Here is a 22,190-nt window from a genome sequence, read left to right on the forward strand (position 1 = left end):
TACCACAAAATTTTCCTTTATCGATTTCCTTATTGTGTTTGTCAATCACTATTTGACTTTCCTCGAAAAGTTAAACATGGAACAAAATCCTGCACAAGATAAAGCCACCACGTCAAACGTTCATTTCTATGACAAGGTGGTTAACCTAACAGACATTACTCTTGAACCAGAGGAAATTTATATCTTTAGGACTTAAAATTCTATGTAAAGAATGATGCAGATGGAAAAAAGCATCAAGCATTTGATGGCTCACTAAAATTGCAATCGACCAAGTGACAGGCTCAGTAGCACATAAGAATTCTATGATGGATTTAGTAGTAAAAGTTCTTGATGAATACACACGAGACTAAAAGAGGCAGAAAACGGTCTAATAATAAGGATTTAAGGCAAATACAATGAATTAAACAGAAATTAAAGGAGAATAATGAAGTGATCCTTAAAGCCGATAAAGGAATTCTGTGGTAGTGATGTACAGCAATGACTATATCGATAAAGTCAATCAATTTTTTACTGATGAATAATGCGACAGATAAACAGCTGATGGTTAAAATGCATTTTATACAATATTTTGGGGCTGTTGAATATCCCCTAATAGAAACAATACAAGGGACTACCATATGTCCGCATCGTACAATACAAAGCTGTATGGACAGATCTAAGAGAGGGGCAGAAGATCCTAATATGGCAATGTTAAATAAACCAAAAAAGTAAAATAAAGAAATAGGTAAATTAAATAAATTTGCTTGCAGCAAATCACAGCTCGCAAGTAATAATCCATAGTTACTAATTTTACCAAAAATATTTGACAATAATTAATCTTCAAAAAGCAGCGGTACAGTGTCCAGTAATATCAAAACTTAAATATAAGTTAAATGAGCGTAACGAAGGTACTGAATTATCACACAGGTTCATACATACACTTCTACAAAATGTAGCGTTCATCCGACAAACTCATTTGTTTGTATAGCGAACAAATGAGAGATGGAAGTGACGTAGTACATTTTGACACGTCGTCTGAGGTGCATGTTGTCTGTCGTCTCTCGGAGTTCTTTGCTTTGCTCTCCCTCCCACCTTCGCCCCCCTCCCCCACTTTCCTGCCCCCGTCCATCTTCCCTCACACACCCTACTCCTGCGCGGCGCACTGGTGTCGGCTTTCCCCCGAAATTCGGACACTAATTACCAATACTGCAAATTGATTGTTAATTTTGATCGATCACCCAAATTAAGGTCGCATTACATTTATCCCGCTCGCCGGCCGCGCCCACGGAAATCAGTTTTCGGCAAAGCGAAATGAAATAAAAGCCTGCGCGCGTAGTCTTTTTTTCCGATTACGATTTCCGTGTTCCTAATTGAGGATGCCACGGGCTGGGCCGTGTAATCCCGATTTTCCCCGCGAGGGAACGCGGTGTGAATCCCTAGCGGGCATCCATTACGTGAACGACACAAAACAGTACAACGGTGTCGGACGATAAGCACTTCGACACATCACGACGGCGCTGCATTGAGCCTACATGATATTAAAACCAATATATCAGGCACATATTGTGCTATAATGAGAAAATAGTCACTAAATTTTACATTTCATCGATGATCCTAAGCGTATAACCTTTAATAAATGTCTACTTTCTAGGCCCTGCAACATTTATAGTAAACGTAATAGGCCATGACTAAGACCGCCATACATTTCAGTGATAGTTGCAGTTATGTATTAGACACAGACTGCGAGGTTCTACATTTACGTTCATATTCGGCAAGCAAACTTCGGTGTTTGGAGGTGAGAGACTTGGTATAAACAACCACTGGTCTTGTGCGCAAGTATGTTCACATATTGTAAGAAACTCAGCGGGGAGGTCTACAAGATGTCACTACAAAATATCCTCCCACGCTTTGTGGAACACTTATGACTTACGTGGCTTCAGAATAACAGGATGCAAAAAAGTATGCTGTGGTACAGATCATTTTATGCATATGGTTTCAAAGAAGAGTGTTCGGATTAGAAACTGCATTAGGCAAACTAATTTACACGTAATTTTTATCCAGTTTTCACAAAGGTACAAACTATGTATATATTTCAGCACATTTTGGTTTTTACACTTTTAGGTGTTCGACAGACAACAAGATGATACATAATCTCGTCCATGACAATTTTCTTCGGTTATCCGCAGATGACGCAGCCCGGCGATTGAGGCAGCTTGGATATCTACATCAATACTCCGCAAGCCACCTATCTGCGTATGGCGGTGGTTTCTTCTAGTATCAGTAACTGATCTGTCCTTCCCTGTTCCAGTCGTGAATGGCGCGTGGGAAGAACGACTGTCGGCAACTCTCTGTATTAGCTCCAATATCTCGAATTTTCTCGTCTTGGTCATTGACATATGCTCACGACACACTACAGATACGTAGAAAAACTCATAAAGTTTTGTTCGGCTGAAGCCGCACTTCAGGTTTCTGCCGCCAGAGCGCTCGAGAGGGCAGTGAGACAAAATGGCGACAGGAGCCGAGAAAGCGTATGTCGTGCTTGAAATGCACTCACATCAGTCAGTCATAAGAGTGCAATGACACTTCAGGACGAAGTTCAACAAAGATCCACCAACTGCTAACTCCATTCGGCGATGGTATGCGCAGTTTAAAGCTTCTGGATGCCTCTGTAAGGGGAAATCAACGGGTCGGCCTGCAGTGAGCGAAGAAACGGTTGAACGCGTGCGGGCAAGTTTCACGCGTAGCCCGCGGAAGTCGACGAATAAAGGAAGCAGGGAGCTAAACGTACCACAGCCGACGGTTTGGAAAATCTTACGGAAAAGGCTAAAGCAAAAGCCTTACCGTTTACAATTGCTACAAGCCCTGACACCCGATGACAAAGTCAAACGCTTTGAATTTTCGGCGCGGTTGCAACAGCTCATGGAAGAGGATGCGTTCAGTGCGAAACTTGTTTTCAGTGATGAAGCAACATTTTTTTCTTAATGGTGAAGTGAACAGACACAATGTGCGAATCTGGGCGGTAGAGAATCCTCACGCATTCGTGCAGCAAATTCGCAATTCACCAAAAGTTAACGTGTTTTGTGCAATCTCACGGTTTAAAGTTAACGGCCCCTTTTTCTTCTGCGAAAAAAACGTTACAGGACACGTGTATCTGGACATGCTGGAAAATTGGCTCATGCCACAACTGGAGACCGACAGCGCCGACTTCATCTTTCAACAGGATGGTGCTCCACCGCACTTCCATCATGATGTTCGGCATTTCATAAACACGAGATCGGAAAACCGATGGATCGGCAGTGGTGGAGATCAAGATCAGCAATTCATGTCATGGCCTCCACGTTCTCCCGACTTAACCCCATGCGATTTCTTTCTGTGGGGTTATGTGAAAGATTCAGTGCTTAAACCTCCTCTACCAAGAAACATGCCAGAACTGCGAGCTCGCATCAACGATGCTTTCGAACTCATTGATGGGGACATGCTGCGCCGAGTGTGGGAGGAACTTGATTATCGGCTTGATGTCTGCCAAATCACTAAAGGGGCACATATCGAACATTTGTGAATGCCTAAAAAAACTTTTTGAGTTTTTGTATGTGTGTGTAAAAGCATTGTTAAAATATCTCAAATAATAAAGTTATTGTAGAGCTGTGAAATCGCTTCAATCATTTGTAATAACCCTGTATATGGGAAGTAAGATTCGACAGCATTACGAGAAAGAGCTCGCTCCCCCTCCAGCAGCAGGTTATAGGGAGTCGTTGGAGCAACGAAGAGTACCTAGCGACTGGAAATTGTGCGGGTCATTCCCGTTTCCCAGAGTGTCGTAGGACAGACGGACATAAGTGTAGGCCTATATCGCTGACTGGCCATCTGTTGCAGAATTATGGAACATGTTTTACTCTCACGTATTAGAAGTTCGTGGAGAATGAAAATCTCCTCTATAAAAATTAAAATGGACTCCGAAAGCGGAAATCGCGCGGAACTCATCTTGCCCTTTTCCTCCAAGAGGTCCACTGCGCTGTACATACCGCAGCTCAGATTCACACCGTCTTCCTCCACTTCAGAAAAGCATGTGACGTTGCTCCACACTCGCGAGTATCGGGCCAGATTGGATTCAAGACTTCCTTGCAGATAAAACTCAACAAGTCGCTTTTAAACGAACAAAAGAGACGGATGTAAAGGTAATTTCGGGGGTACCCCAACGACGTGTGAAGGGCTCGTTTTACTGTTACAGTATATATACACACATCAAAAAATGTTTTGCATCACCCCGGTTTCTAGAACTCCTGAAGATAGACGTTGACTGTGGATATTGTATCACAGACACAGTCCCAGAGATGTCACTGAACACGACCAAAGATTTAAACAACCGTGCATGAGCAGCACCTATTAGACGGAGGAGGTCCGACAGCCGATAATTTCCAGTCATTCCACCGGGATGGAGGTACAAGTCCTGTGTTGTCTGTAGTTATTGTTACTTTGTGTGAGGAAGGGCTGCCAACAAGGGAAGTGTCCAGGCATCACGGAGTGAACCAAAGCGATTTTGTTCGGACATGGAGGAGATACAGAGAGACAGGAACTGTCGATGGCATGCCTCGCTCAGGCCGCCCAAGGGCTACTACTGCAGTGGATGACCGCTATCTACGGATTATAGCTCGGAGGAACGCTGACAGCAACGCCACCATGTTGAAGAATGCTTTTCGTGCAGCCACAGAACGTCGTGTTACGACTCAAACTGTGCGCAATAGGCTGCATGAGGCGCAACTTCACCCCCGACGTCAATGGTGAGGTCCAAGCAGCGCGGTACAGATGGGCCCAACAAAATGGCGAATGGTCCGCTCAGGATTGGCATCACGTCCTCTTCACCGATGAGTCTCGCATATGGCTTCAACTAGACGATCGTCGGAGGCGTGTTTCTAGGCGACTCGGCCAGGCTGAACGCCTTAGACACACTGTCCAGCGATTTCAGCAAAGTGGATGTCCCCTGCTGTTTTGGGGTGGCATTATGTGGGGCCGAACTATGCCGCTGGTGGCCATGGAAGGCGCCGTAAAGGCTGTACGGTACGTGAATGCCATCCTCCGACCGATAGTGCAACCGTATCGGCAGCATATTGGCAAGGCATTCGTCTTCATCGTGCACATCTCGTGAATGATTTCCTTCAGGATAACGACATCGCTCGATTAGAGTGGCCAGCATGTTCTCCAGACATGAACCCTATCGAAAATGCCTGCGATAGATTGAAAAGGGCTGTTTATGGACGACGTGACCCACCAACCACTCTGAGGGATCCACGCCGAATCGCCATTGAGGAGTGGGATAATCTGGACCAACAGTGTCTTGATGAACTTATGGATAGTGTGCCACGACGAATACAGGCATGCCTGAATGCAAGGGGACGTGCTACTGGGTATCAGAGGTACCGGTGTGTACAGGAATCTGGACCACCACTTCTGAAGGTCCCGCTGTATGGTGGCACAACATGCAATGTGTGGTTTTTATGAGCAAGAAAAAGGGTGGAAATGATGTTTATGTTGATCTCTATTCCAATTTTCTGCACAGTTTCCGGAACTCTCGGAATCGAGGTGATGCAAAACTATTTTTGATGTGTGTAAATTATCTAGCAGAAAATTAGGAAGCTCTACAAGGCCGTTATCTGATGATGCGGTTTTCTATAACGAAGTAGCAGCGCTAGAAGGCAGTATCGATTTGCAGAATGGCCTGAAAAGGATTGAACAATGGTGCAGTTCGGGCAGTTGACCCTGAACGTAAATAAATGTAACATATTGTGCATACATAGGAGAAGAAATCAACTACTGTAAAACTACACCACTGATGACACATTGCTGGAAACAGTTTCTACCGTAAAATATCTAGGAGTAGTCATCTGTAACATCATTAAATGGAATGACCGTATAAAACAAATAGCAGGAATGGAGATGACGGACTGAGGTTCATTGGAAGAATCCTAAGGAAATTTTGCTCATCCAAGAAAGAGGTGGCTGACAAAACACTTGTCCCACCGATTCTTGAGTGTTGCTCGTCACTCTGGCGTCCTTACCACGAAGGACTAGTGGAAGAGACAGAGCAGACCCAACAAGGAGTGGCGCGTTTCGTCGTGGGATCGTTTAGTCGGCGCGAGGGTGTTTCAGGGATGGTCAACGAACTGCTGTGGCAGATGCTACAAGACAGACGTTCTACATCATGGAGTACTTTGCTGTTGAATTCCAAGGGAGTACTTTCCAAGAAGACTCGGACAACATGTAGCAGGAGTAATTAGTCTAACAACTGCGCCAGACACTTGTTGTTTCATATAGGCATTGCCGAGGCCAGCTCCGTATTCTGACTGTTTCCATATGTCTGTATTTGAATACCCATGCCTATACCAGTTTCCTTGGCGCTTCAGTGTAGGACGCTATTGCTCGCGTGCTTGGGATCCGCATCAGGTCGTATTAAAGGAAAACATCGAAGCAATTCAGAGGCGGGCTGCTAGGATGGTTACCGGTAGATTCGAGCAACACACACGTATTACGGAGATGCTTCGGGAACTCAAATGGGACTTCCTGGCGCGAAGGTGACATTATTTTCACCGACCGCTATTGCGATTTTTCAGAGAACCACCTTTTGAAGCAGACTCTTGAACGATCCTACTGTCGCCGACATACATTTCGCTTTACGACCACGGAGATAAGATACGAGGAGTTAGGAGTCATTCAAAGGCGAATGGACAGTCGCTTCTCCCTCGCTCTATTTGCGAGTGGTACAGGGAAAGAAATGACGAGTAGTAGTACAGGGTACCCTCCGCTACACACAGTATGGGGGCTTGCGGTGCACGGATGTAGATGTAAATAAAGATCCTGAAGCCTTCTCGTGTCGATTCTGAACAGAGGTGTGTTCGAAATGTTTTCCTCGGTCACCCACAAGAGAACTGAGTGATTTCAAAGATGAGCGACGCAGTTCTGACCACCGTCGCAGTCGCAGATGCGTCAAGAGAAGGGGTGTGACCAGCGTAAGAGGATGTGTGATGACTATATCATCGCGGGACACGTCCACCGTGGCGCTGGGCCGAATTGTGGTGAAATTTGGTGCCAATATGACGTCATTAACCCACCTTATACGAAATTCTGATCCACGTCCTTTCCTTTGCACTTGTCGACCCTAATATGTTTGAAAAATCGCCGAACCCGAGTGTGGCGTTGCAGGGCACCACGCTCTTGCATCATTACAGAGGAAGACAGTAGGCACCTTCGATCTAAATTTTGAACTTTCGAATGGAGGGACATGATGAAGTTTCAAAAACGACTACCTCGTGATATTGTTGATAATGGAACCTTCCTCCTATATTATTGAGATATCAACACAATTAGTGTCGATACGAAATTTTGTATCAAATCTAGTACCGCAACGTCCCTATAGATGTCTCTTTCACACAACTCGTAAATTATGCCTTGTAAAGGACACGTTGCTAAACGGAGAATGACCCTCTTTGGCAGTCATTCCTTCTATTTTCGTCGTAAGTCACTTCACATAACTCTACATCTGACGCTGCACTCCACGATAAGCAATAACAATGGTGGCCATTAGCATTAATAGGAAAGCCTGTCTGTCACAACCCAAGTGATATTGCATTTCTAAAACATAAACAAGAGATCGCTCGGCGACGGGCCATACGAGCTCATGGTTTGCTCAAACCACACTTAGCCTCTGAAGGTCTGGCGACGCAGTTAAATCCACCATTTATAACGACACTTTCTGTCACGAAAGCATCTTACCCATGCTTCGCAGCAATCGAGATACGTTTATCAGCGTGAATGTAGAAGACAAACCTGTAATTTATTCGCGTTATGCTCATTAACATTAGTACTAGCCTTATCGTAGCAGGTAACAAATGCATGTTATGTGGCTTTGCATATGCAGAAATATCAATGAACGAAGGAAGAACAGTTGTATCATAAAATTCCATCGACAGCTGGGTCATCAGATGCAAAACACGAGCACGCACTGTTCAACGATATGTTATAGAAGTAGTCGTCACTTGAAGGAACCAACCCGTCATTTACTTCTAGTAATTGAGGGAAGTTATGGAAAAACTAAATCTTTATGTGCACAGTGGATACCCGTTCCACTTTAATATGAGTCCAGTGGCTGAACCACTGAGCTACCTCGGTCGATTTGCTCGACTGACAGTTAAATATAGCCGAGGAGAAAAATTATCCAAGTTCGATGGTTTCTGGAAATTTCCTCCTTCACTTGTATACACAGAACACATAAGTGTTATTCAAGTTTCCTACAGGCTGGCAGTATTTTTTCGTCCTCCGACACAAAGTATTATGAACAGAAAAAATTTATTAATTCATCTATTGTTGTTCTTTGAAGAACACTAGCAGGCTATGTTTTCTCTCTTTCGAATGGTACATAACCAGTTTAACAAACACAATGTGTGAAGATTCGTATCGTGTATTTCTATTGCTGCCTCGAGTAATGTAGTTACATCTAAGTAGTGAGTAAACTTGTAAGTCAATACTTATAAACTATTGCGGCAAAGGTTCCACTTTTGCGAACTACTATTATTTATTTTATAAGAAAGCAAAAGAAATTGCAAGAGATCTGTTCTACTCACGCAGCATTCTCTGAATTGTTTAGCGTCGATAGGAGATGTGAAGTTGAGACCCCAGGTATCGTTGGTCATTGGATCCTTCCAATATACGAAGCATTCTGACGCTTGTCCGATCCGAGTTCCTGAAACAGAGATGTACCTTATTACATACCTTGTCGTTTCGTTTTTAATCATTATGTCATCATAAGGTCTCACAGCTGGTCTCTCTGTGCCTTTCTTTTTCTGTGTATCTTTTTCCGTAAAAAATATTACTTCCTCAATACACTGTACATCGATGTTTTTGGGTTTATAAGGAGCCTCTTACTACTATGATAGCAGTAATTTGACCTTTGAGGGGAGTTAAATTTTCACTCTGCAGCAGAGGGGGCTCTGATATGAAACTTCCTGTCAGATTAAAACTTCGTACCGGACCAGCACTCGAACTGAGGACCTTTGCCATGTGCGGGCAAGTGCTGTACCGACTCACGACCCGCCCTCTCAGCTTCACTTCCACCAGTACTTCGTCTCCTGCTTCCCCTGACTTCACAATAGGTAAGCTTCTGCACAGTTTCAAAGATAGGAGAGGAGGTACTGGCGGAAGTAAAACTGTGAAGTCAGGTCGTGAATCGTGTTTGGATGGTAGCAAAGTCGGTAGAGTACATGCTCGCGAAAGTCAAAGGTCCCGATTTCGAGTCTTGGTCCGGCACACAGTTTTAATCTGTCAGGAAGATTCAGGCCTTTGAGGATTTAGCCTTTGAAATTTTACTAATTCCTCTTTATATTCTTGCCAACAATAGTCATTCACCACTGCGGTTACAAATGAAAAAAATACGTAAAAACGTAGCAAATACATGTAATACCTATGTTCCGGACTTTGCGTAAACGTACTATACCGAAGTCACGTAACAAATCCAGTTTTACGTTTATCATATTTGCAGTAACCTACGCTCACTCGATAAATATTTCTGTGTTAACGCTAGGGACAGACAACAGCTATAAAACTTATTGTGAGTCAAGAACACCATGAAATATAAGATAGGATATTAAAGTATACAAAGTTGGTGAACAGATTAGCGCCACTGTTTTTCGACTTGTTAAGCAAAAAAAAAAAAAAAGAGTAGAATTAGAGACATCAAAGAAAATTCAGAACGAAATTATAGATTTCACAGAGGGAAAATTCCTCCTGTGCCTTAGAACTGGATACTTTGAAGAATTGTTATTTCGAATACTGGATTCTTAAACTGTGTGTCTACAGAACTGAAATATGAGTGTAATTCATTGCAAAACGCGAGAAAATGCTGAAATCTTTTGAAGTGAGACGTTGTTAGAGTTTCAAGTATAATTTTTCCTATATTATGCTGCAGTTATTTGCCTAAGCCACACATGAACTAGATGTTTTAGGTCTCTATGGTAACTTTGAGTTGATCTATAGATACAGATAACTTTAAAGAAATGGACGGAAAGTCCAAATAACACTTTCATACGCACGTAAATGTATTAGCTGATACGTCAATAAAACGCGCCATTCCGTACTCGATCACACGCAGATATCGGTGAGGTACCGTTAAACTAACGACTAAGCAATATTAATACGGAATGAACAAACGCGACAAAGAGCATTTCACGAATTAACTTGGTGGAAATGGTTTACCAAGAGGAAAGACAGGTTAATGGGGAATCTATAGAGATGCTCTAAGAATGAAACCCGGGGCGCTCAGGAGAAGTGCATATGGAAGATGGTAAGGGCAGAAACTGGTTACAATCTGCTACATCAAACAAACTGCGACGATACTGTATATAGATTGTTTACTAGTATGTAACGATCAATACATGATAGAGAAAATTTAGAATGATTTGTAAATAGATTGTAGAATGAGTACTTACAGCAAAAATAAGAGTAGCAGCTTACGGATTAATATCTGGTAAGTTGCGCTGTAAGCTGTTAGACCTTTAATTAATAACAGAAAAAAGTGGAATGAACAAGTTCGTGTTCTCGAATCCGGAACCATCGTATGTGCCGCCTGAATGACAATGACTCATTATACGACGACTCAATGGAATTCTTGTCGAATGAGAAACAAACAGCCGATATGAAGCAGCACATCAACATACTTTCTCTTACAACAAGCGGCAGTGAATATTTGTCTTGGAGGAAGGCCAGTAGCGTTATGTAGTGTGTTGAGGGGGTATTACCAAATTCTCTTCGTAAACCGTGGCTATTTATTTATTTATTTAATCAGCATATTTCTGTAATAACACATATATACGTATTCATCAAACAGAAAATAAACATAATTATATTAACAGGTTTTATTCAGTTTACAGTATTCACAAAACACAGAGGGTCACAGACATGGGGCTACATCCAATTGCTCAACTGATGTCTTTGTCGCCAACAGGAACTCCTCCAAATCGCCAGGAAAGGATCGTTTTGGGCATACAAGTATGATTTAACTGTTAATAATCTATTTTTATTTAACATAATGAGAAACAGCTTCAGAACGTTGTTTGGTATCGGTTTGAACTGGCCATTATTATAAGCGTAAAGTAAAATCTGCAAATAGCTATCACAAAGACACGCACGGTAATAGTTAAAAATTTAATAAAAGTAACATCTCTAGATATTAATCTCATGAAAATGTGAAAATACACAGTAAATTACACAATTTGGTTGAAAAATAAGAAAGACCAAATAGAAAATAAAATGTTTTTCTATATTTGTGCAAAGTGAACAGTATTATTGGAGTACAATGCAATGAGCATGTCGTTGGAAAATATTAATTTATTTTCATACAAGGAGTAATTAAAAATACATTATTTGTATTAAAATCATGATCTAGTGTTTGTTAGTTAACGTATCGATCTGTTAAGAAAAATATAAATTAAATACAAGCAACCGAAAGCTACAACTAACGAGATTCGCACCAGTGATTTTACATTTACAAGACTTTTACGGTCCACAACTACCGACCACTGTGTTAATAACATGCAAATGTTCAAAGGCCATTATTTCAAAGTTTTACAAATTTGAGTTCCAGGCACTGACTTTCAAGTCCCATAATTTTGAAGTATATAGAAAAGGGCTAGTCCGCAAAAAGTTCTTCTTGTTGGGGCGTTTTGTGTTTGTGTCAAATGAAAATATGCTGATCCCACGAGTTAGCGAGAGGCTGGAGCTCACTCTGGTTGAGAACACTTGTAGACAATATTCTTGGTATACTTTCCGTGTCAAGTCAGACAGAAACGCGAATTGTCGACGACAACTTTCATCGTTACGTCAAGAACAACCTATTTTCGGACTTTGTGTCTATATCTGTGATGCTACTGGCGCCCGTTGGAAGGTAAACACCTCGTTGAATTTCTCTACAGTCTGTCATCATTCAGGGATGGCACCGATAAACCAGTAACAAGTGCACCTTACAGACTCGGCCTCTTCAATTTTCTGAATATAATAGCATTTGTGAGTCAGTACCTGAACTTCTGGAATGGTGCGTGTACGACAGTGTAAGGTACAAATATGTTCCAAAAAGCTGCGCATAAAAATGCGATCTTTCAAGGGCTCGTATCTCGGGTTCTGCAGATCTAAGAGATAAGGAGTCAAGCGGATTGGATAGCCCTTGGCCTAGCGACCATTTTTACATCCCTCGGAAGAAAGGGCATGGTGTAGCTGTCTTTCAGTACAGTGTCAAAATTTAAACGCTGCCCAACTCCTCCAGACAAGACAAACTGGAGGTGTGCTGTATGGTGGACCATAGGAATCTTATAAATGCAAAATTTGTTCAAGAGCGGTTCGTGAGAAAACCCTGACAAACCCTGATTTGTGGGTACGAAAAACACCATTTGTGGCGATACCGTTTCTACAACTTCTGTTGATGGCAGTCCGTCGAAATTTTCACTATATGATCATAAGATAATATCGTCCGTTATCCAGACACAGAGGTTAAACGTTACAATACTTATGCAGAAAAGCGCACAACCGGTTTTCATACCCTTTTGCTGCAGTGGGCCGCAATTATCGAAATAAGTAAGACTACAAATGACTCAGATTTTAGCTGTACATTCTGTAGACATTAATCTAGCAACGCCATTTTCTCTTTTTCGAAAATATTTATTCGTTATCAACGTATACCCGAAAACAAAGATTTTTGGGTACCAGAAGTACCAATTGTGGGTATGGTCAGTAGTATAATTTTTGTTCACGGCAAGAGGTCGAAATTTTTACCATATGTTCTTAACGTGATGTTCCATATCTTTATCCGGTAACGATATCCAAAGGTTAAAGGTTACCGTTCTTACCCACGTAAAATATGCACGTAATATCCGGACTGATTTAACTGAAGGCAATGGTTCTAGAGCCATCGCAAGGGTTCTGAGGTAATCAAACTATGTTTTGAGTCAGTCACCACTGAAGCTTTAAGATCCGTTGTCTCTATATAACAGGCACTTCACGACTACACAGATATGCCTCAAGTGGTATCATGGTGACAAGAAATGGCCGAAAATGGTATTCAAATGCCTGAAACGCACATAAAGTGACGTATAAATTATGTAAAACAGGTAAGACATCACATGCAGTAAAATGGTTATATCATTTTTACTCTTTTAAGCTATAAATCGTCAGCTGAGAGTTTTCGATGAATTGCGATCGATAAACAAAGTCTCCAGATAAAGGTAAAGCAAACTATTTTATGTTACCGATACGTTATGCGTACTTATTTGTTGCTTACATGTGTCAAAGTATGTAAATCGGTTCAAATATATAAATAAAAGTGTGAAAACTTTATTAACATGTAGGATTCGTTCTATATAAACGGAACACACTGCTGTAATAGCGAAAAGAAGAGAACCAGCGGAAAAATGCTCCTGTCCGGAGCAAAACGAAAAAAAAAAATGTTTTAACACACTCTGACAGAGAAGTGGGGAATCAACTGCCTCAATCTGCCTTCCTCACCAAAAATGATGGCATGCGAACTTATTCTTGTTTATTTTATTTTATTTATTTTTTGTTTTGTTCTGAAAGAGTGTAGCGGAGAGACAGCGACGATGGAAGAGACAGGAGAAAGTGCAATTCGAAGAGACAGGAAACAGTGACTGTGGGAGAGAGCAACAGAGATGGATGAAGGGAACAGCAGTTGGTAACCAAAGAGAGAGACTATATTGATGGTTTGATTTGATGGTCAGTAAGAGAGAGAGAGAGAGAGAGATGGATGGAGATAGAAGCAGGAGTAAAAGAGAGGTGGGAATATAAGGAGATGGGACCTGGATAAACTGACTAAACCAGAGGTCGTACAGTTTCAGGGAGAGCATAAGGGAACAATTGACAGGTATGGGGTAAAGAAATACAGTAGAAGAAGAATGGGTAGCTTTGACGGATGAAGTAGCGAAGGCAGCAGTGGATCAAGTAGGTAAAAAGACGAGGGCTAGCAGAAATCCTTGGGTAACAGAAGAAATATTGAATTTAATTGATGAAAGGAGAAAATATAAAAATGTAGTAAATAAAGCAGGCAAAAAGGAAGTGCGAAATGGCTAAGCAGGGATGGCTAGAGGACAAATGTAAGGATGTAGAGGTTTATCTCACTAGGGTTAAGATAGATACTGCGTACAGGAAAATTAAAGAGATCTTTAAGGAAAGAGGACCACGTGTATGAACATCAAGAACTCAGATGGAAACCCAGTTCTAAGCAAAGAAGGGAAAGCACAAAGGTGGAAGGAATATATAGAGGGTCTATACAAGGGCGATGTACTTGAGGACAATATTGAGGAAATGGAAGAGGATGTAGATGACGATGAAATGGGAGATATGATACTGCGTGAAGAGTCTGACCGAATACTGAAAGGCCGGAGTCGAAACAAGGCCCCATGAGTAGACAACATTCCATTAGAACTACTGACAGCCTTGGGAGAGGCAAGCCTGCCAAAACTCTACCATATGGTGAGCAAGATGTATGAGACAGGCGAAATACCCTCAGACTTCAAGAAAAATATAATAATTCCAATCCCAAAGAAAGCAGGTGTTGGCAGCTGTGAACTATCAGTTTAAAAAGAAATATTGGAACACGTGGGCAATACTGACCCTACGACTTATTTTAGAAGATACATTAAGGAAAGGCAAACCTACGTTTGTAGACTTGGAGAAAGCTTTTGACAGTGTTGATTGGAATACTCTCTTTCAAATTCTGAGGGTGGCAAGGGTAAAATACAGGGAGCGAAAGGCTATTTACAATTCATACTGAAACCAGATGGCAGTTATAAGAGTCGAGGGGCAGGAAAGGGAAGCAGTGGTTGGGAAGGGAGTGAGACAGGGTTGCAGCCTCTCCGCGATGTTATTCAATCTGTATATTGAGCAAGCGGTAAAGGAAACAAAAGAAAAATTCGGAGTAGGTACTAAAATCCATGGAGAAGAAATAAAAACTTTGAGGGTCGCCGATGACATTGTAATTATGTCAGAGACAGCAAAGGACTTGGAAGAGCAGTTGAACGGAATGGACAGTGTCTTGGAAGGAGGATATAAGATGAACATCAACAAAAGCAAAACTAGGATAATGGAATGTAGTCGAATTAAATCAGGTGATGCTGAAGGAATTAGATTAGGAAATGAGATACTTAAAGTAGTAAAGGAGTTTTGCTATTTGGGGAGCAAAATAACTGATGGTGGTCGAAGTAGAGAGGATATAATATGTAGACTGGCAATTGCAAGGAAAGCGTTTCTGAAGAAGAGAAATTTGTTAACAACGATTATAGATTTAAGTGTCAGGAAGACGTTTCTGAAAGTATTTGTATAGAGTGTAGCAATGTATGGAAGTGAAACATGGACGATAAATAAATTATGGACAAGGAGAGAATAGAAGCTTTCGGAATTTGGTGCTACAGAAGAATGCTGAAGATTAGATAGGTAGATCACATAACTAATGAGGAGGTATTGAATAGAATTAGGGAGAAAAGGAGTTTGTGGCACAACTTGAAGAAGGGATCGGTTGTTAGGACATGTTCTGAGGCATCAAGGGATCACCAATTTAGTATTGGAGGACAGCGTGGAGGGTAAAAATCGTAGAGGGAGACCAATAGATGAATACGCTAAGCAGATTAAGAAAGATCTAGGTTGCAGTAGGTGGGAGATGAAGATGGTTGGTTCAAATGGCTCTGAGCACTATGGGACTTAACATCTGTGGTCATCAGTCCCCTAGAATGCAGAACTACTTAAACCTAACTAACCTAAGGACATCACACAACACCGAGTCATCACGAGGCACAGAAAATCCCTGACCCCGCCGGGAATCGAAACCGGGAACCCGGGCGCGGGCTGGGACTGGGGAGATGAAGAGGCTTGCACAGGATAGAGTAGCATGGAGAGGTGCATCAAACCAGTCTCAGGACTGAAGACAACATCAACAACAACAACAACGAGTCCAGAAGAATTTACACAAAATTTCATATCCTTTTCGAAATTTTTTCTCGTCCACCCTCACATCCCTCCAGAAATCGATGAAAAGAAAAACCTTCAGCGCATACTACGTTTTCGTTTTTCACACAGTAAAACTCTAGCATGACGCATGGCTTCATAACTTATTACTTCCTTACTACTACCACCTGTATTCGCAACACATTTTGCATTCAGTATTCAGACACGCCAGTGAATGCACTCGCAAAATCATGTTATTGTATGATGTATAATACTGAAGATATGATGTCGCAAATATTGAGATGCTTTATAAACTAATTCTGCTCATTGCGGAGCGCAAACTACCCCGACTAAACTAATCAAGTGTTTGATGATAACAGGCCTTTCTTGGTTTACGACTTTTATTTTCGACTTTTTCGTTAGTCTACGACTAGTCGGTGTTAGCGAGCTACGGTTAGGGGAGCTGTATGTGTGTGTGTGAGTGTGTGTGTGTGTGTGTGTGTGTTCACGGCAAACTAGTACAAACCGTTGTAGAAAATCAGTTTTGCAATGAAAACAAAGAGTAAGCGAGCCATGTCCGTATATCATGTTTTATTCTCTTATGAGAAGAATATCGGGCTTTGTAGCCGAGGTCGGTAACGCACTTCCGTGCTGTGACGCTCGACTCGGATATTAGCCGCTTTGAATCTTATTGGTGGAAAATTTTGACTTCCAGTATCTGGCCGTCAAGGAGAGGAAGCGTGATCACCCGTCCTTGGGCCAATGTCCTAGATTAAATTCCAAACATCTCCGCAGTCTCTAATGAACGGAGAGCATGTGACCTTGGTACACATTTACCACTTCAGAACAAGTCGGAGGAAGGCAGCCGCGCAGGATTAGCCGAGCGGTCTAAGGTGCTGCAGTCATGGACTGTGCGGCTGGTCCCGGCGGAGGTTCGAGTCCTCCCTCGGGCATTGGTGTGTGTGTTTGTCCTTAGTATAATTTAGGTTAAGTAGTGTGTAAGCTTAGGGACTGATGACCTTAGCAGTTAAGTCCCATAAGATTTCACACACGTTTCAACGTTTGAACGTTTGAGGAAGGCAATGTCAAACCACTTCCACTTGGAACTTGACGAGAACGGAGACGTAGGATTGTGGCATCGGCTCCCCTACGCTAATGGGACTACTTTGACATGACATGAAGAATGTGTCTCGAAAATTTGATCGTACTTCTGGTTGCGTGTTATATTCATTGACACGATGTCGGTCCGTATGAAAAGTTCATTATGTCGCAAATTTGAAAAATAATAAGCATTCCAATCAAAATATCCACGGGTATGCTGCCGGTCTATAGTGTCCAACGGGCACAATATTTCGGCGATCAAACATGTCGCCATCATCAGGTGAACTGACGGACTGAGCTCCTGTGAACGTACCGGCACGGAGATCCGTACGCTATGGCTGCTCAGAGGGAACTGAGCAGCCATAGCGTACGGATCTCCGTGCCGGTACGTTCACAGGAGCTCAGTCCGTCAGTTCACCTGATGATGGCGACATGTTTGATCGCCGAAATATTGTGCCCGTTGGACACTATAGACCGGCAGCATACCCGTGGATATTTTGATTATCAAATACGCCGGGAGAAACTCAAGAATCACAATAAGCATTCCAATTTTGAAATTGTAGACATAGAGGTGTAAACCGGGGTTGCTTATTGTCACCGTTCACATTCAGTCTGTATGCAAAAGGGTCAATCAAATGAAGTGTTGTCTTCGTCCGATTGGCAGTGTGTGTGTGTGTGTGTGTGTGTGTGTGTGTGTGTGTGTGTGTGTGGCGGGGGGGGGGGGGGGGCGTTATCGTTCAACGGGACGAATGCGTCAGACAGAATTCCGACAGGCCGACAGTAAAACGGCAATGCCAACAACAGTGCAAACATCCCACGTCTCCCCCGCCAAAGGAAACCAAATTTTCACACACGTTCCAGTATGGTGGTGATGACCTCCTCCTTCGATTGCAATGGTCCTCTGCTAATCGATTTCCTAGAGTGTGCGACCAAAATCAGTGCACAGGGCTATGAAGACAGTTTATACAAGCTTTAAAGTGCCATAAAGTCAAAACGCCCAGGAATACTGTCGGACGGAACCATCCTATTGCACGACAACGCCCGCCCCTAATTACCATTCGGACGAAGGCTGCGCCTCAGCGATTTGTTTGAGGAACACTGCGATATGTTCTGTACAGTCCAGATGACAGACTGCAGGCCGAAATACTAAATGTCTTTTTCCAAAGCTGTTTCACTGAGGAAGACTGCACTGTAGTTCCTACTCTAGATTGTGGCACACATGACATCATGACAGCTGTGGACTCGTGAACATTATTGCGGACCACCTGGATCCCTTCATAGTTATGTGTTTCTTGACTTCCGCAAGGCGTTGCATACAGTTCCCCACAGTCGTTTAATGAACAAAGTAAGAGCATATGGACTATCAGACGAATTGTGTGATTGGATTGAAGAGTTCCTAGATAACAGAACGCTGCATGTCATACTCAATGGAGAGAAGTATTCCGAAGTAAGAGTGATTTCAGGTGTGCCGCAGGGGAGTGTCGTAGGACCGTTGCTATTCACAATATATATAAATAACCAGAATGAGATTTTCACTCTGCAGCGGAGTGTGCGCTGATATGAAACTTCCTGGCAGATTAAAACTGTGTGCCCGACCGAGACTCGAACTCGGGACCTTTGCCTTTCGCGGGCAAGTGCTCTACCAACTGAGCTACCGAAGCACGACTCACGCCCGGTACTCACAGCTTTACTTCTGCCAGTACCTCGTCTCCTACCTTCCAAACTTTACAGAAGCTCTCCTGCGAACATGATAAGGATTAAACAACAAAAACAGCTGTTTACAATAACTCCTAATACACGACGAAACACCAGGTAGAGATTCATAAAAAGCTATGTCTGGAGCACCTCTTGTAACTCTCCCGAATTAGGTTTTCCGAAACACTTCATTGTGCTAAATAAAATACTCTAAAATTAGTTTGTGACCGTAGCTAATAGATGAGGATGGTGGTCTTGGAATGACAGATGTTACAAGGACATTATAGGGATGCATAGTAATAGTGAGTTGAAATTACGTTCACTGTAGTCAAATCACTGTTGAGTATTAACATTAACGTATGTTTAATATTTTATCCATCTTCAACAACTGTAGTCGTAGACAATGAAATAATAAGCAAACAGTTGCATAAAAGGAATTTAATTTATTTGCCGGTTTCGGACACTTAGTGCCACTTTTCAAAAGGTTATGCCTGTCGCATTATTTGCTAGTGTCTATAATAAAGGGCACAAATAATGCTATAGGCATACCATTCTGAAGAAGGGCACTAAGTATCCGAAACCGGTAAAGAAATTAAATTTCTTTTATGCAACTGGTTGCTTATTATTTCATTATATTAACGCGTGTATTTCTTTTTACCCCAAATATGAGCCAGTTATCCCCTCGCTTCACAAAGTAGTAAAGGTTATTCAAAGCAAAATGAAATGTTAATCGTTAAACGGCAATCTGATGGCACATATCAAATACTACAATCCAATAAACACTGTCATCCAATAATGTCGGGAGCAGTAGAAGCAAACTATGGCGTAATATTCTCTCGTATACAATATGCTGCGGTGGTGTATGATGACGGAGAAGGGAGAGAGTGAAATCCGGTGCCGGCAGATAGGCTACTCCTACTGAATAACAGCAAGCTCCTTCTTCAAATTGTGATTCTTGCCTCACTGACGAGAACATGGTACATATATTCATACGACGTGATAAATACTAGGGCTATTCGGAAAGTAAGTTTCTATTGATCGCGAAATGGAAACCACTGTGATAGATATATTTTAACTGGAACAGTTAGCTACAGCTTCCAGCCACAGCTCTACATAGTCACCACTCCGACTTACACATTTGTCGTAGCGTTGTAACACCCTCGTCATAGGAGGCAGCCGCCTGTGCTTTCCTCCATTTCTCTACGCTCATCTATAGCTCGTTGTCTGTGCGAAAATGCTGTCCTCATACCCAGTAGTTAATACGAGCAGAGATGAAACACAAAGGGAGCCAATTACGGGCTGTAGTGACGGTGATCAAACACTTCCCATCAAAAACGCTGCAGGAGCATTTTCATTGCCCCTGCAGATTACGACTGAGAACTGTCACGAAGCAGGAACCGTATGACAGTTCTGTAATGTGGGCTGCATAACATCAGGCGAATTCTCTCACCAGGACGTCATACTTGGCGGGAGACACTATTTTCTACGCATCTTTATGTGCACACCATGCTCTCAGAACTAGGATGAGCGAAGTGATGCAACCGACAGGCATACTAGAGAAACTGTCGAACACACATGTGCAAAGCTTTATTACATTTTCACATTTGTTTCCATTTCTTGACCGATCGGAACTTACTCTCCGCATATCCCTTGTACCGTCGCCGAAGAACAATACACTGTACAATATTTTAGAAATTAAGGACTATTTTTGTCACAGGGTAGCTTCTAGATTCATGAATAGATCCATTACAAAACTTATTTTTCATTTCTTTGGTCTCTGTAAAAGGAAACTTTGAAATTTGAAGGTAGCTTTTTAATGTTTGATTATGTATACAAGGTAGTCAGAAACAGTTTGTTAAGAAAGAAATTCGATACGTTGCTCCGTCTATGGGTTAATTAGCATTGAAGTTAGCCAATCAAGCTATTGCTCGTGCGCTGTTCTCACAACATAGACGATAGCGCACGAGAGGGCTCAGCATTTGGCTCGTCCTATGTCCAATTTTTGTATCACTCTCTTGCTCAAATTTAGGAAACCAAAAGAAGGACACGTTTGGCTACACCATCTCTGACGGACCGCTTGAATCTTCGCTCGCTACGGCGCGACTGGCTACCTTCAACGCTAATTAACTCGGAAACAGCCCAACGTGCCGAATTTTTTTCTCTACGATTATTTCTCAGAACAAGTGCCCCCCAACACCCTTAGAAGCCTTTCAGACTTTTTCTGACCCCTGCACAACTGGATTTTATGGAAAAATTTTGTGACTTTCATTGTTATGGGATAGTCAGACTAATGTTATCTCATTTAATTATGCTTTATATGTTGTAATTAAATCACAAAAATGTCCTGTCTGTATTATTTTACACAGTAATTGTATCTCGTGAAATGGGTCAGCCTCAAACTATATAGAATGGAACAGCACGAAATTGGCCACCTGCCTAAACGTACCCTTCTGCCGGACTGATCACCATCAAAGCGTTTCATGCCATCAATTCATGAGCACTGCAAAGAGATTCGGAATTTAATCCAGGGCACTGGTGCAGAAGCTTGCTATCAGCTACCTGAGCACGCTTCCAGGAACTAACCAAACTTCAATTTGTCCTGGCGTCTACGTTCCCCAGTGCTCGCAGTGTACTACCCTGATTGCCGCACAGGTTGAGACACGGTTTTTAGTTCGTCACACTGCCCTGCTATGGCGTGAAATACTATACTATAGCGCAGTGTCTGTGTTGTACTGTATTGTTTGAAGCAATATTCCTTCGGATTCCTTGCGAATCATTTCTTAATTGAAATGCAGCTGTTGATCCTCAACGCAGTGTCAGATCCTTTGGACATGAATGCATTCCGAAGGAGCATTGATCAGATTATATAGTGCAGCACAGATACTGCACTACGTTATAGTTATTCTTATGTACTTCCAACAGCGCAAAAACTACATGACATAGAGAAAACGGACACACATCAGTGGACACGGCACCTCTCAAAGTTTTTAATTCGCATTACAGGTACACAGTATGGGCAACATTCCTGACGTGGCAAACACCAGATCTTGCGCGTAGGAGATTGACACGAACAGTCCGGGAAGGCGTGACAGCAGCCCGCTTTTCAAATACGTTCATTGGGTTGCCTATATGTAGGCGCAAACTAATTATCTGCAATAATACGCAGACTTGAAGAAAGCGCAGCCTGCAGGTGTAAGCTATAATTGTAAGAATTTTGTAGACCGTAGCAGACCCTAGTTAAGCAGTCGGGCACTGACAAACAGCAATAACATGGAGCAAATTCCCTTCGGTTCAGATATAACCTATCGCGGAACACCTAGAGGGATTGGACAAAAATGTGGTAACATCGCGACAAATGGACACTTGGACATAAATCCTGATGCTAGCCAAGCCTGCGAGTAAGGCTGCCTTATTTAACCACGAATAGCATC

At 42.3% G+C, this 22,190-nt stretch overlaps 1 protein-coding gene across 1 annotated transcript in view; it reads right to left on the minus strand.

Moving 5' to 3' along the window:
• LOC126101405 (protein still life, isoform SIF type 1-like) overlaps positions 1–22,190 on the minus strand; it is a 276,203-nt gene that overhangs the window by 193,128 nt on the left and 60,885 nt on the right. The window contains exon 3 of the mRNA XM_049912068.1: positions 8,592–8,710. Within this exon, the coding sequence (XP_049768025.1) occupies positions 8,592–8,710 (119 nt within the window). The remainder of the gene's footprint in view (positions 1–8,591; positions 8,711–22,190) is intronic.

The sequence above is a fragment of the Schistocerca cancellata genome, chromosome 9, assembly GCF_023864275.1.
Source record: "Schistocerca cancellata isolate TAMUIC-IGC-003103 chromosome 9, iqSchCanc2.1, whole genome shotgun sequence".
In the NCBI taxonomy this organism is placed as follows: domain Eukaryota; kingdom Metazoa; phylum Arthropoda; class Insecta; order Orthoptera; family Acrididae; genus Schistocerca; species Schistocerca cancellata.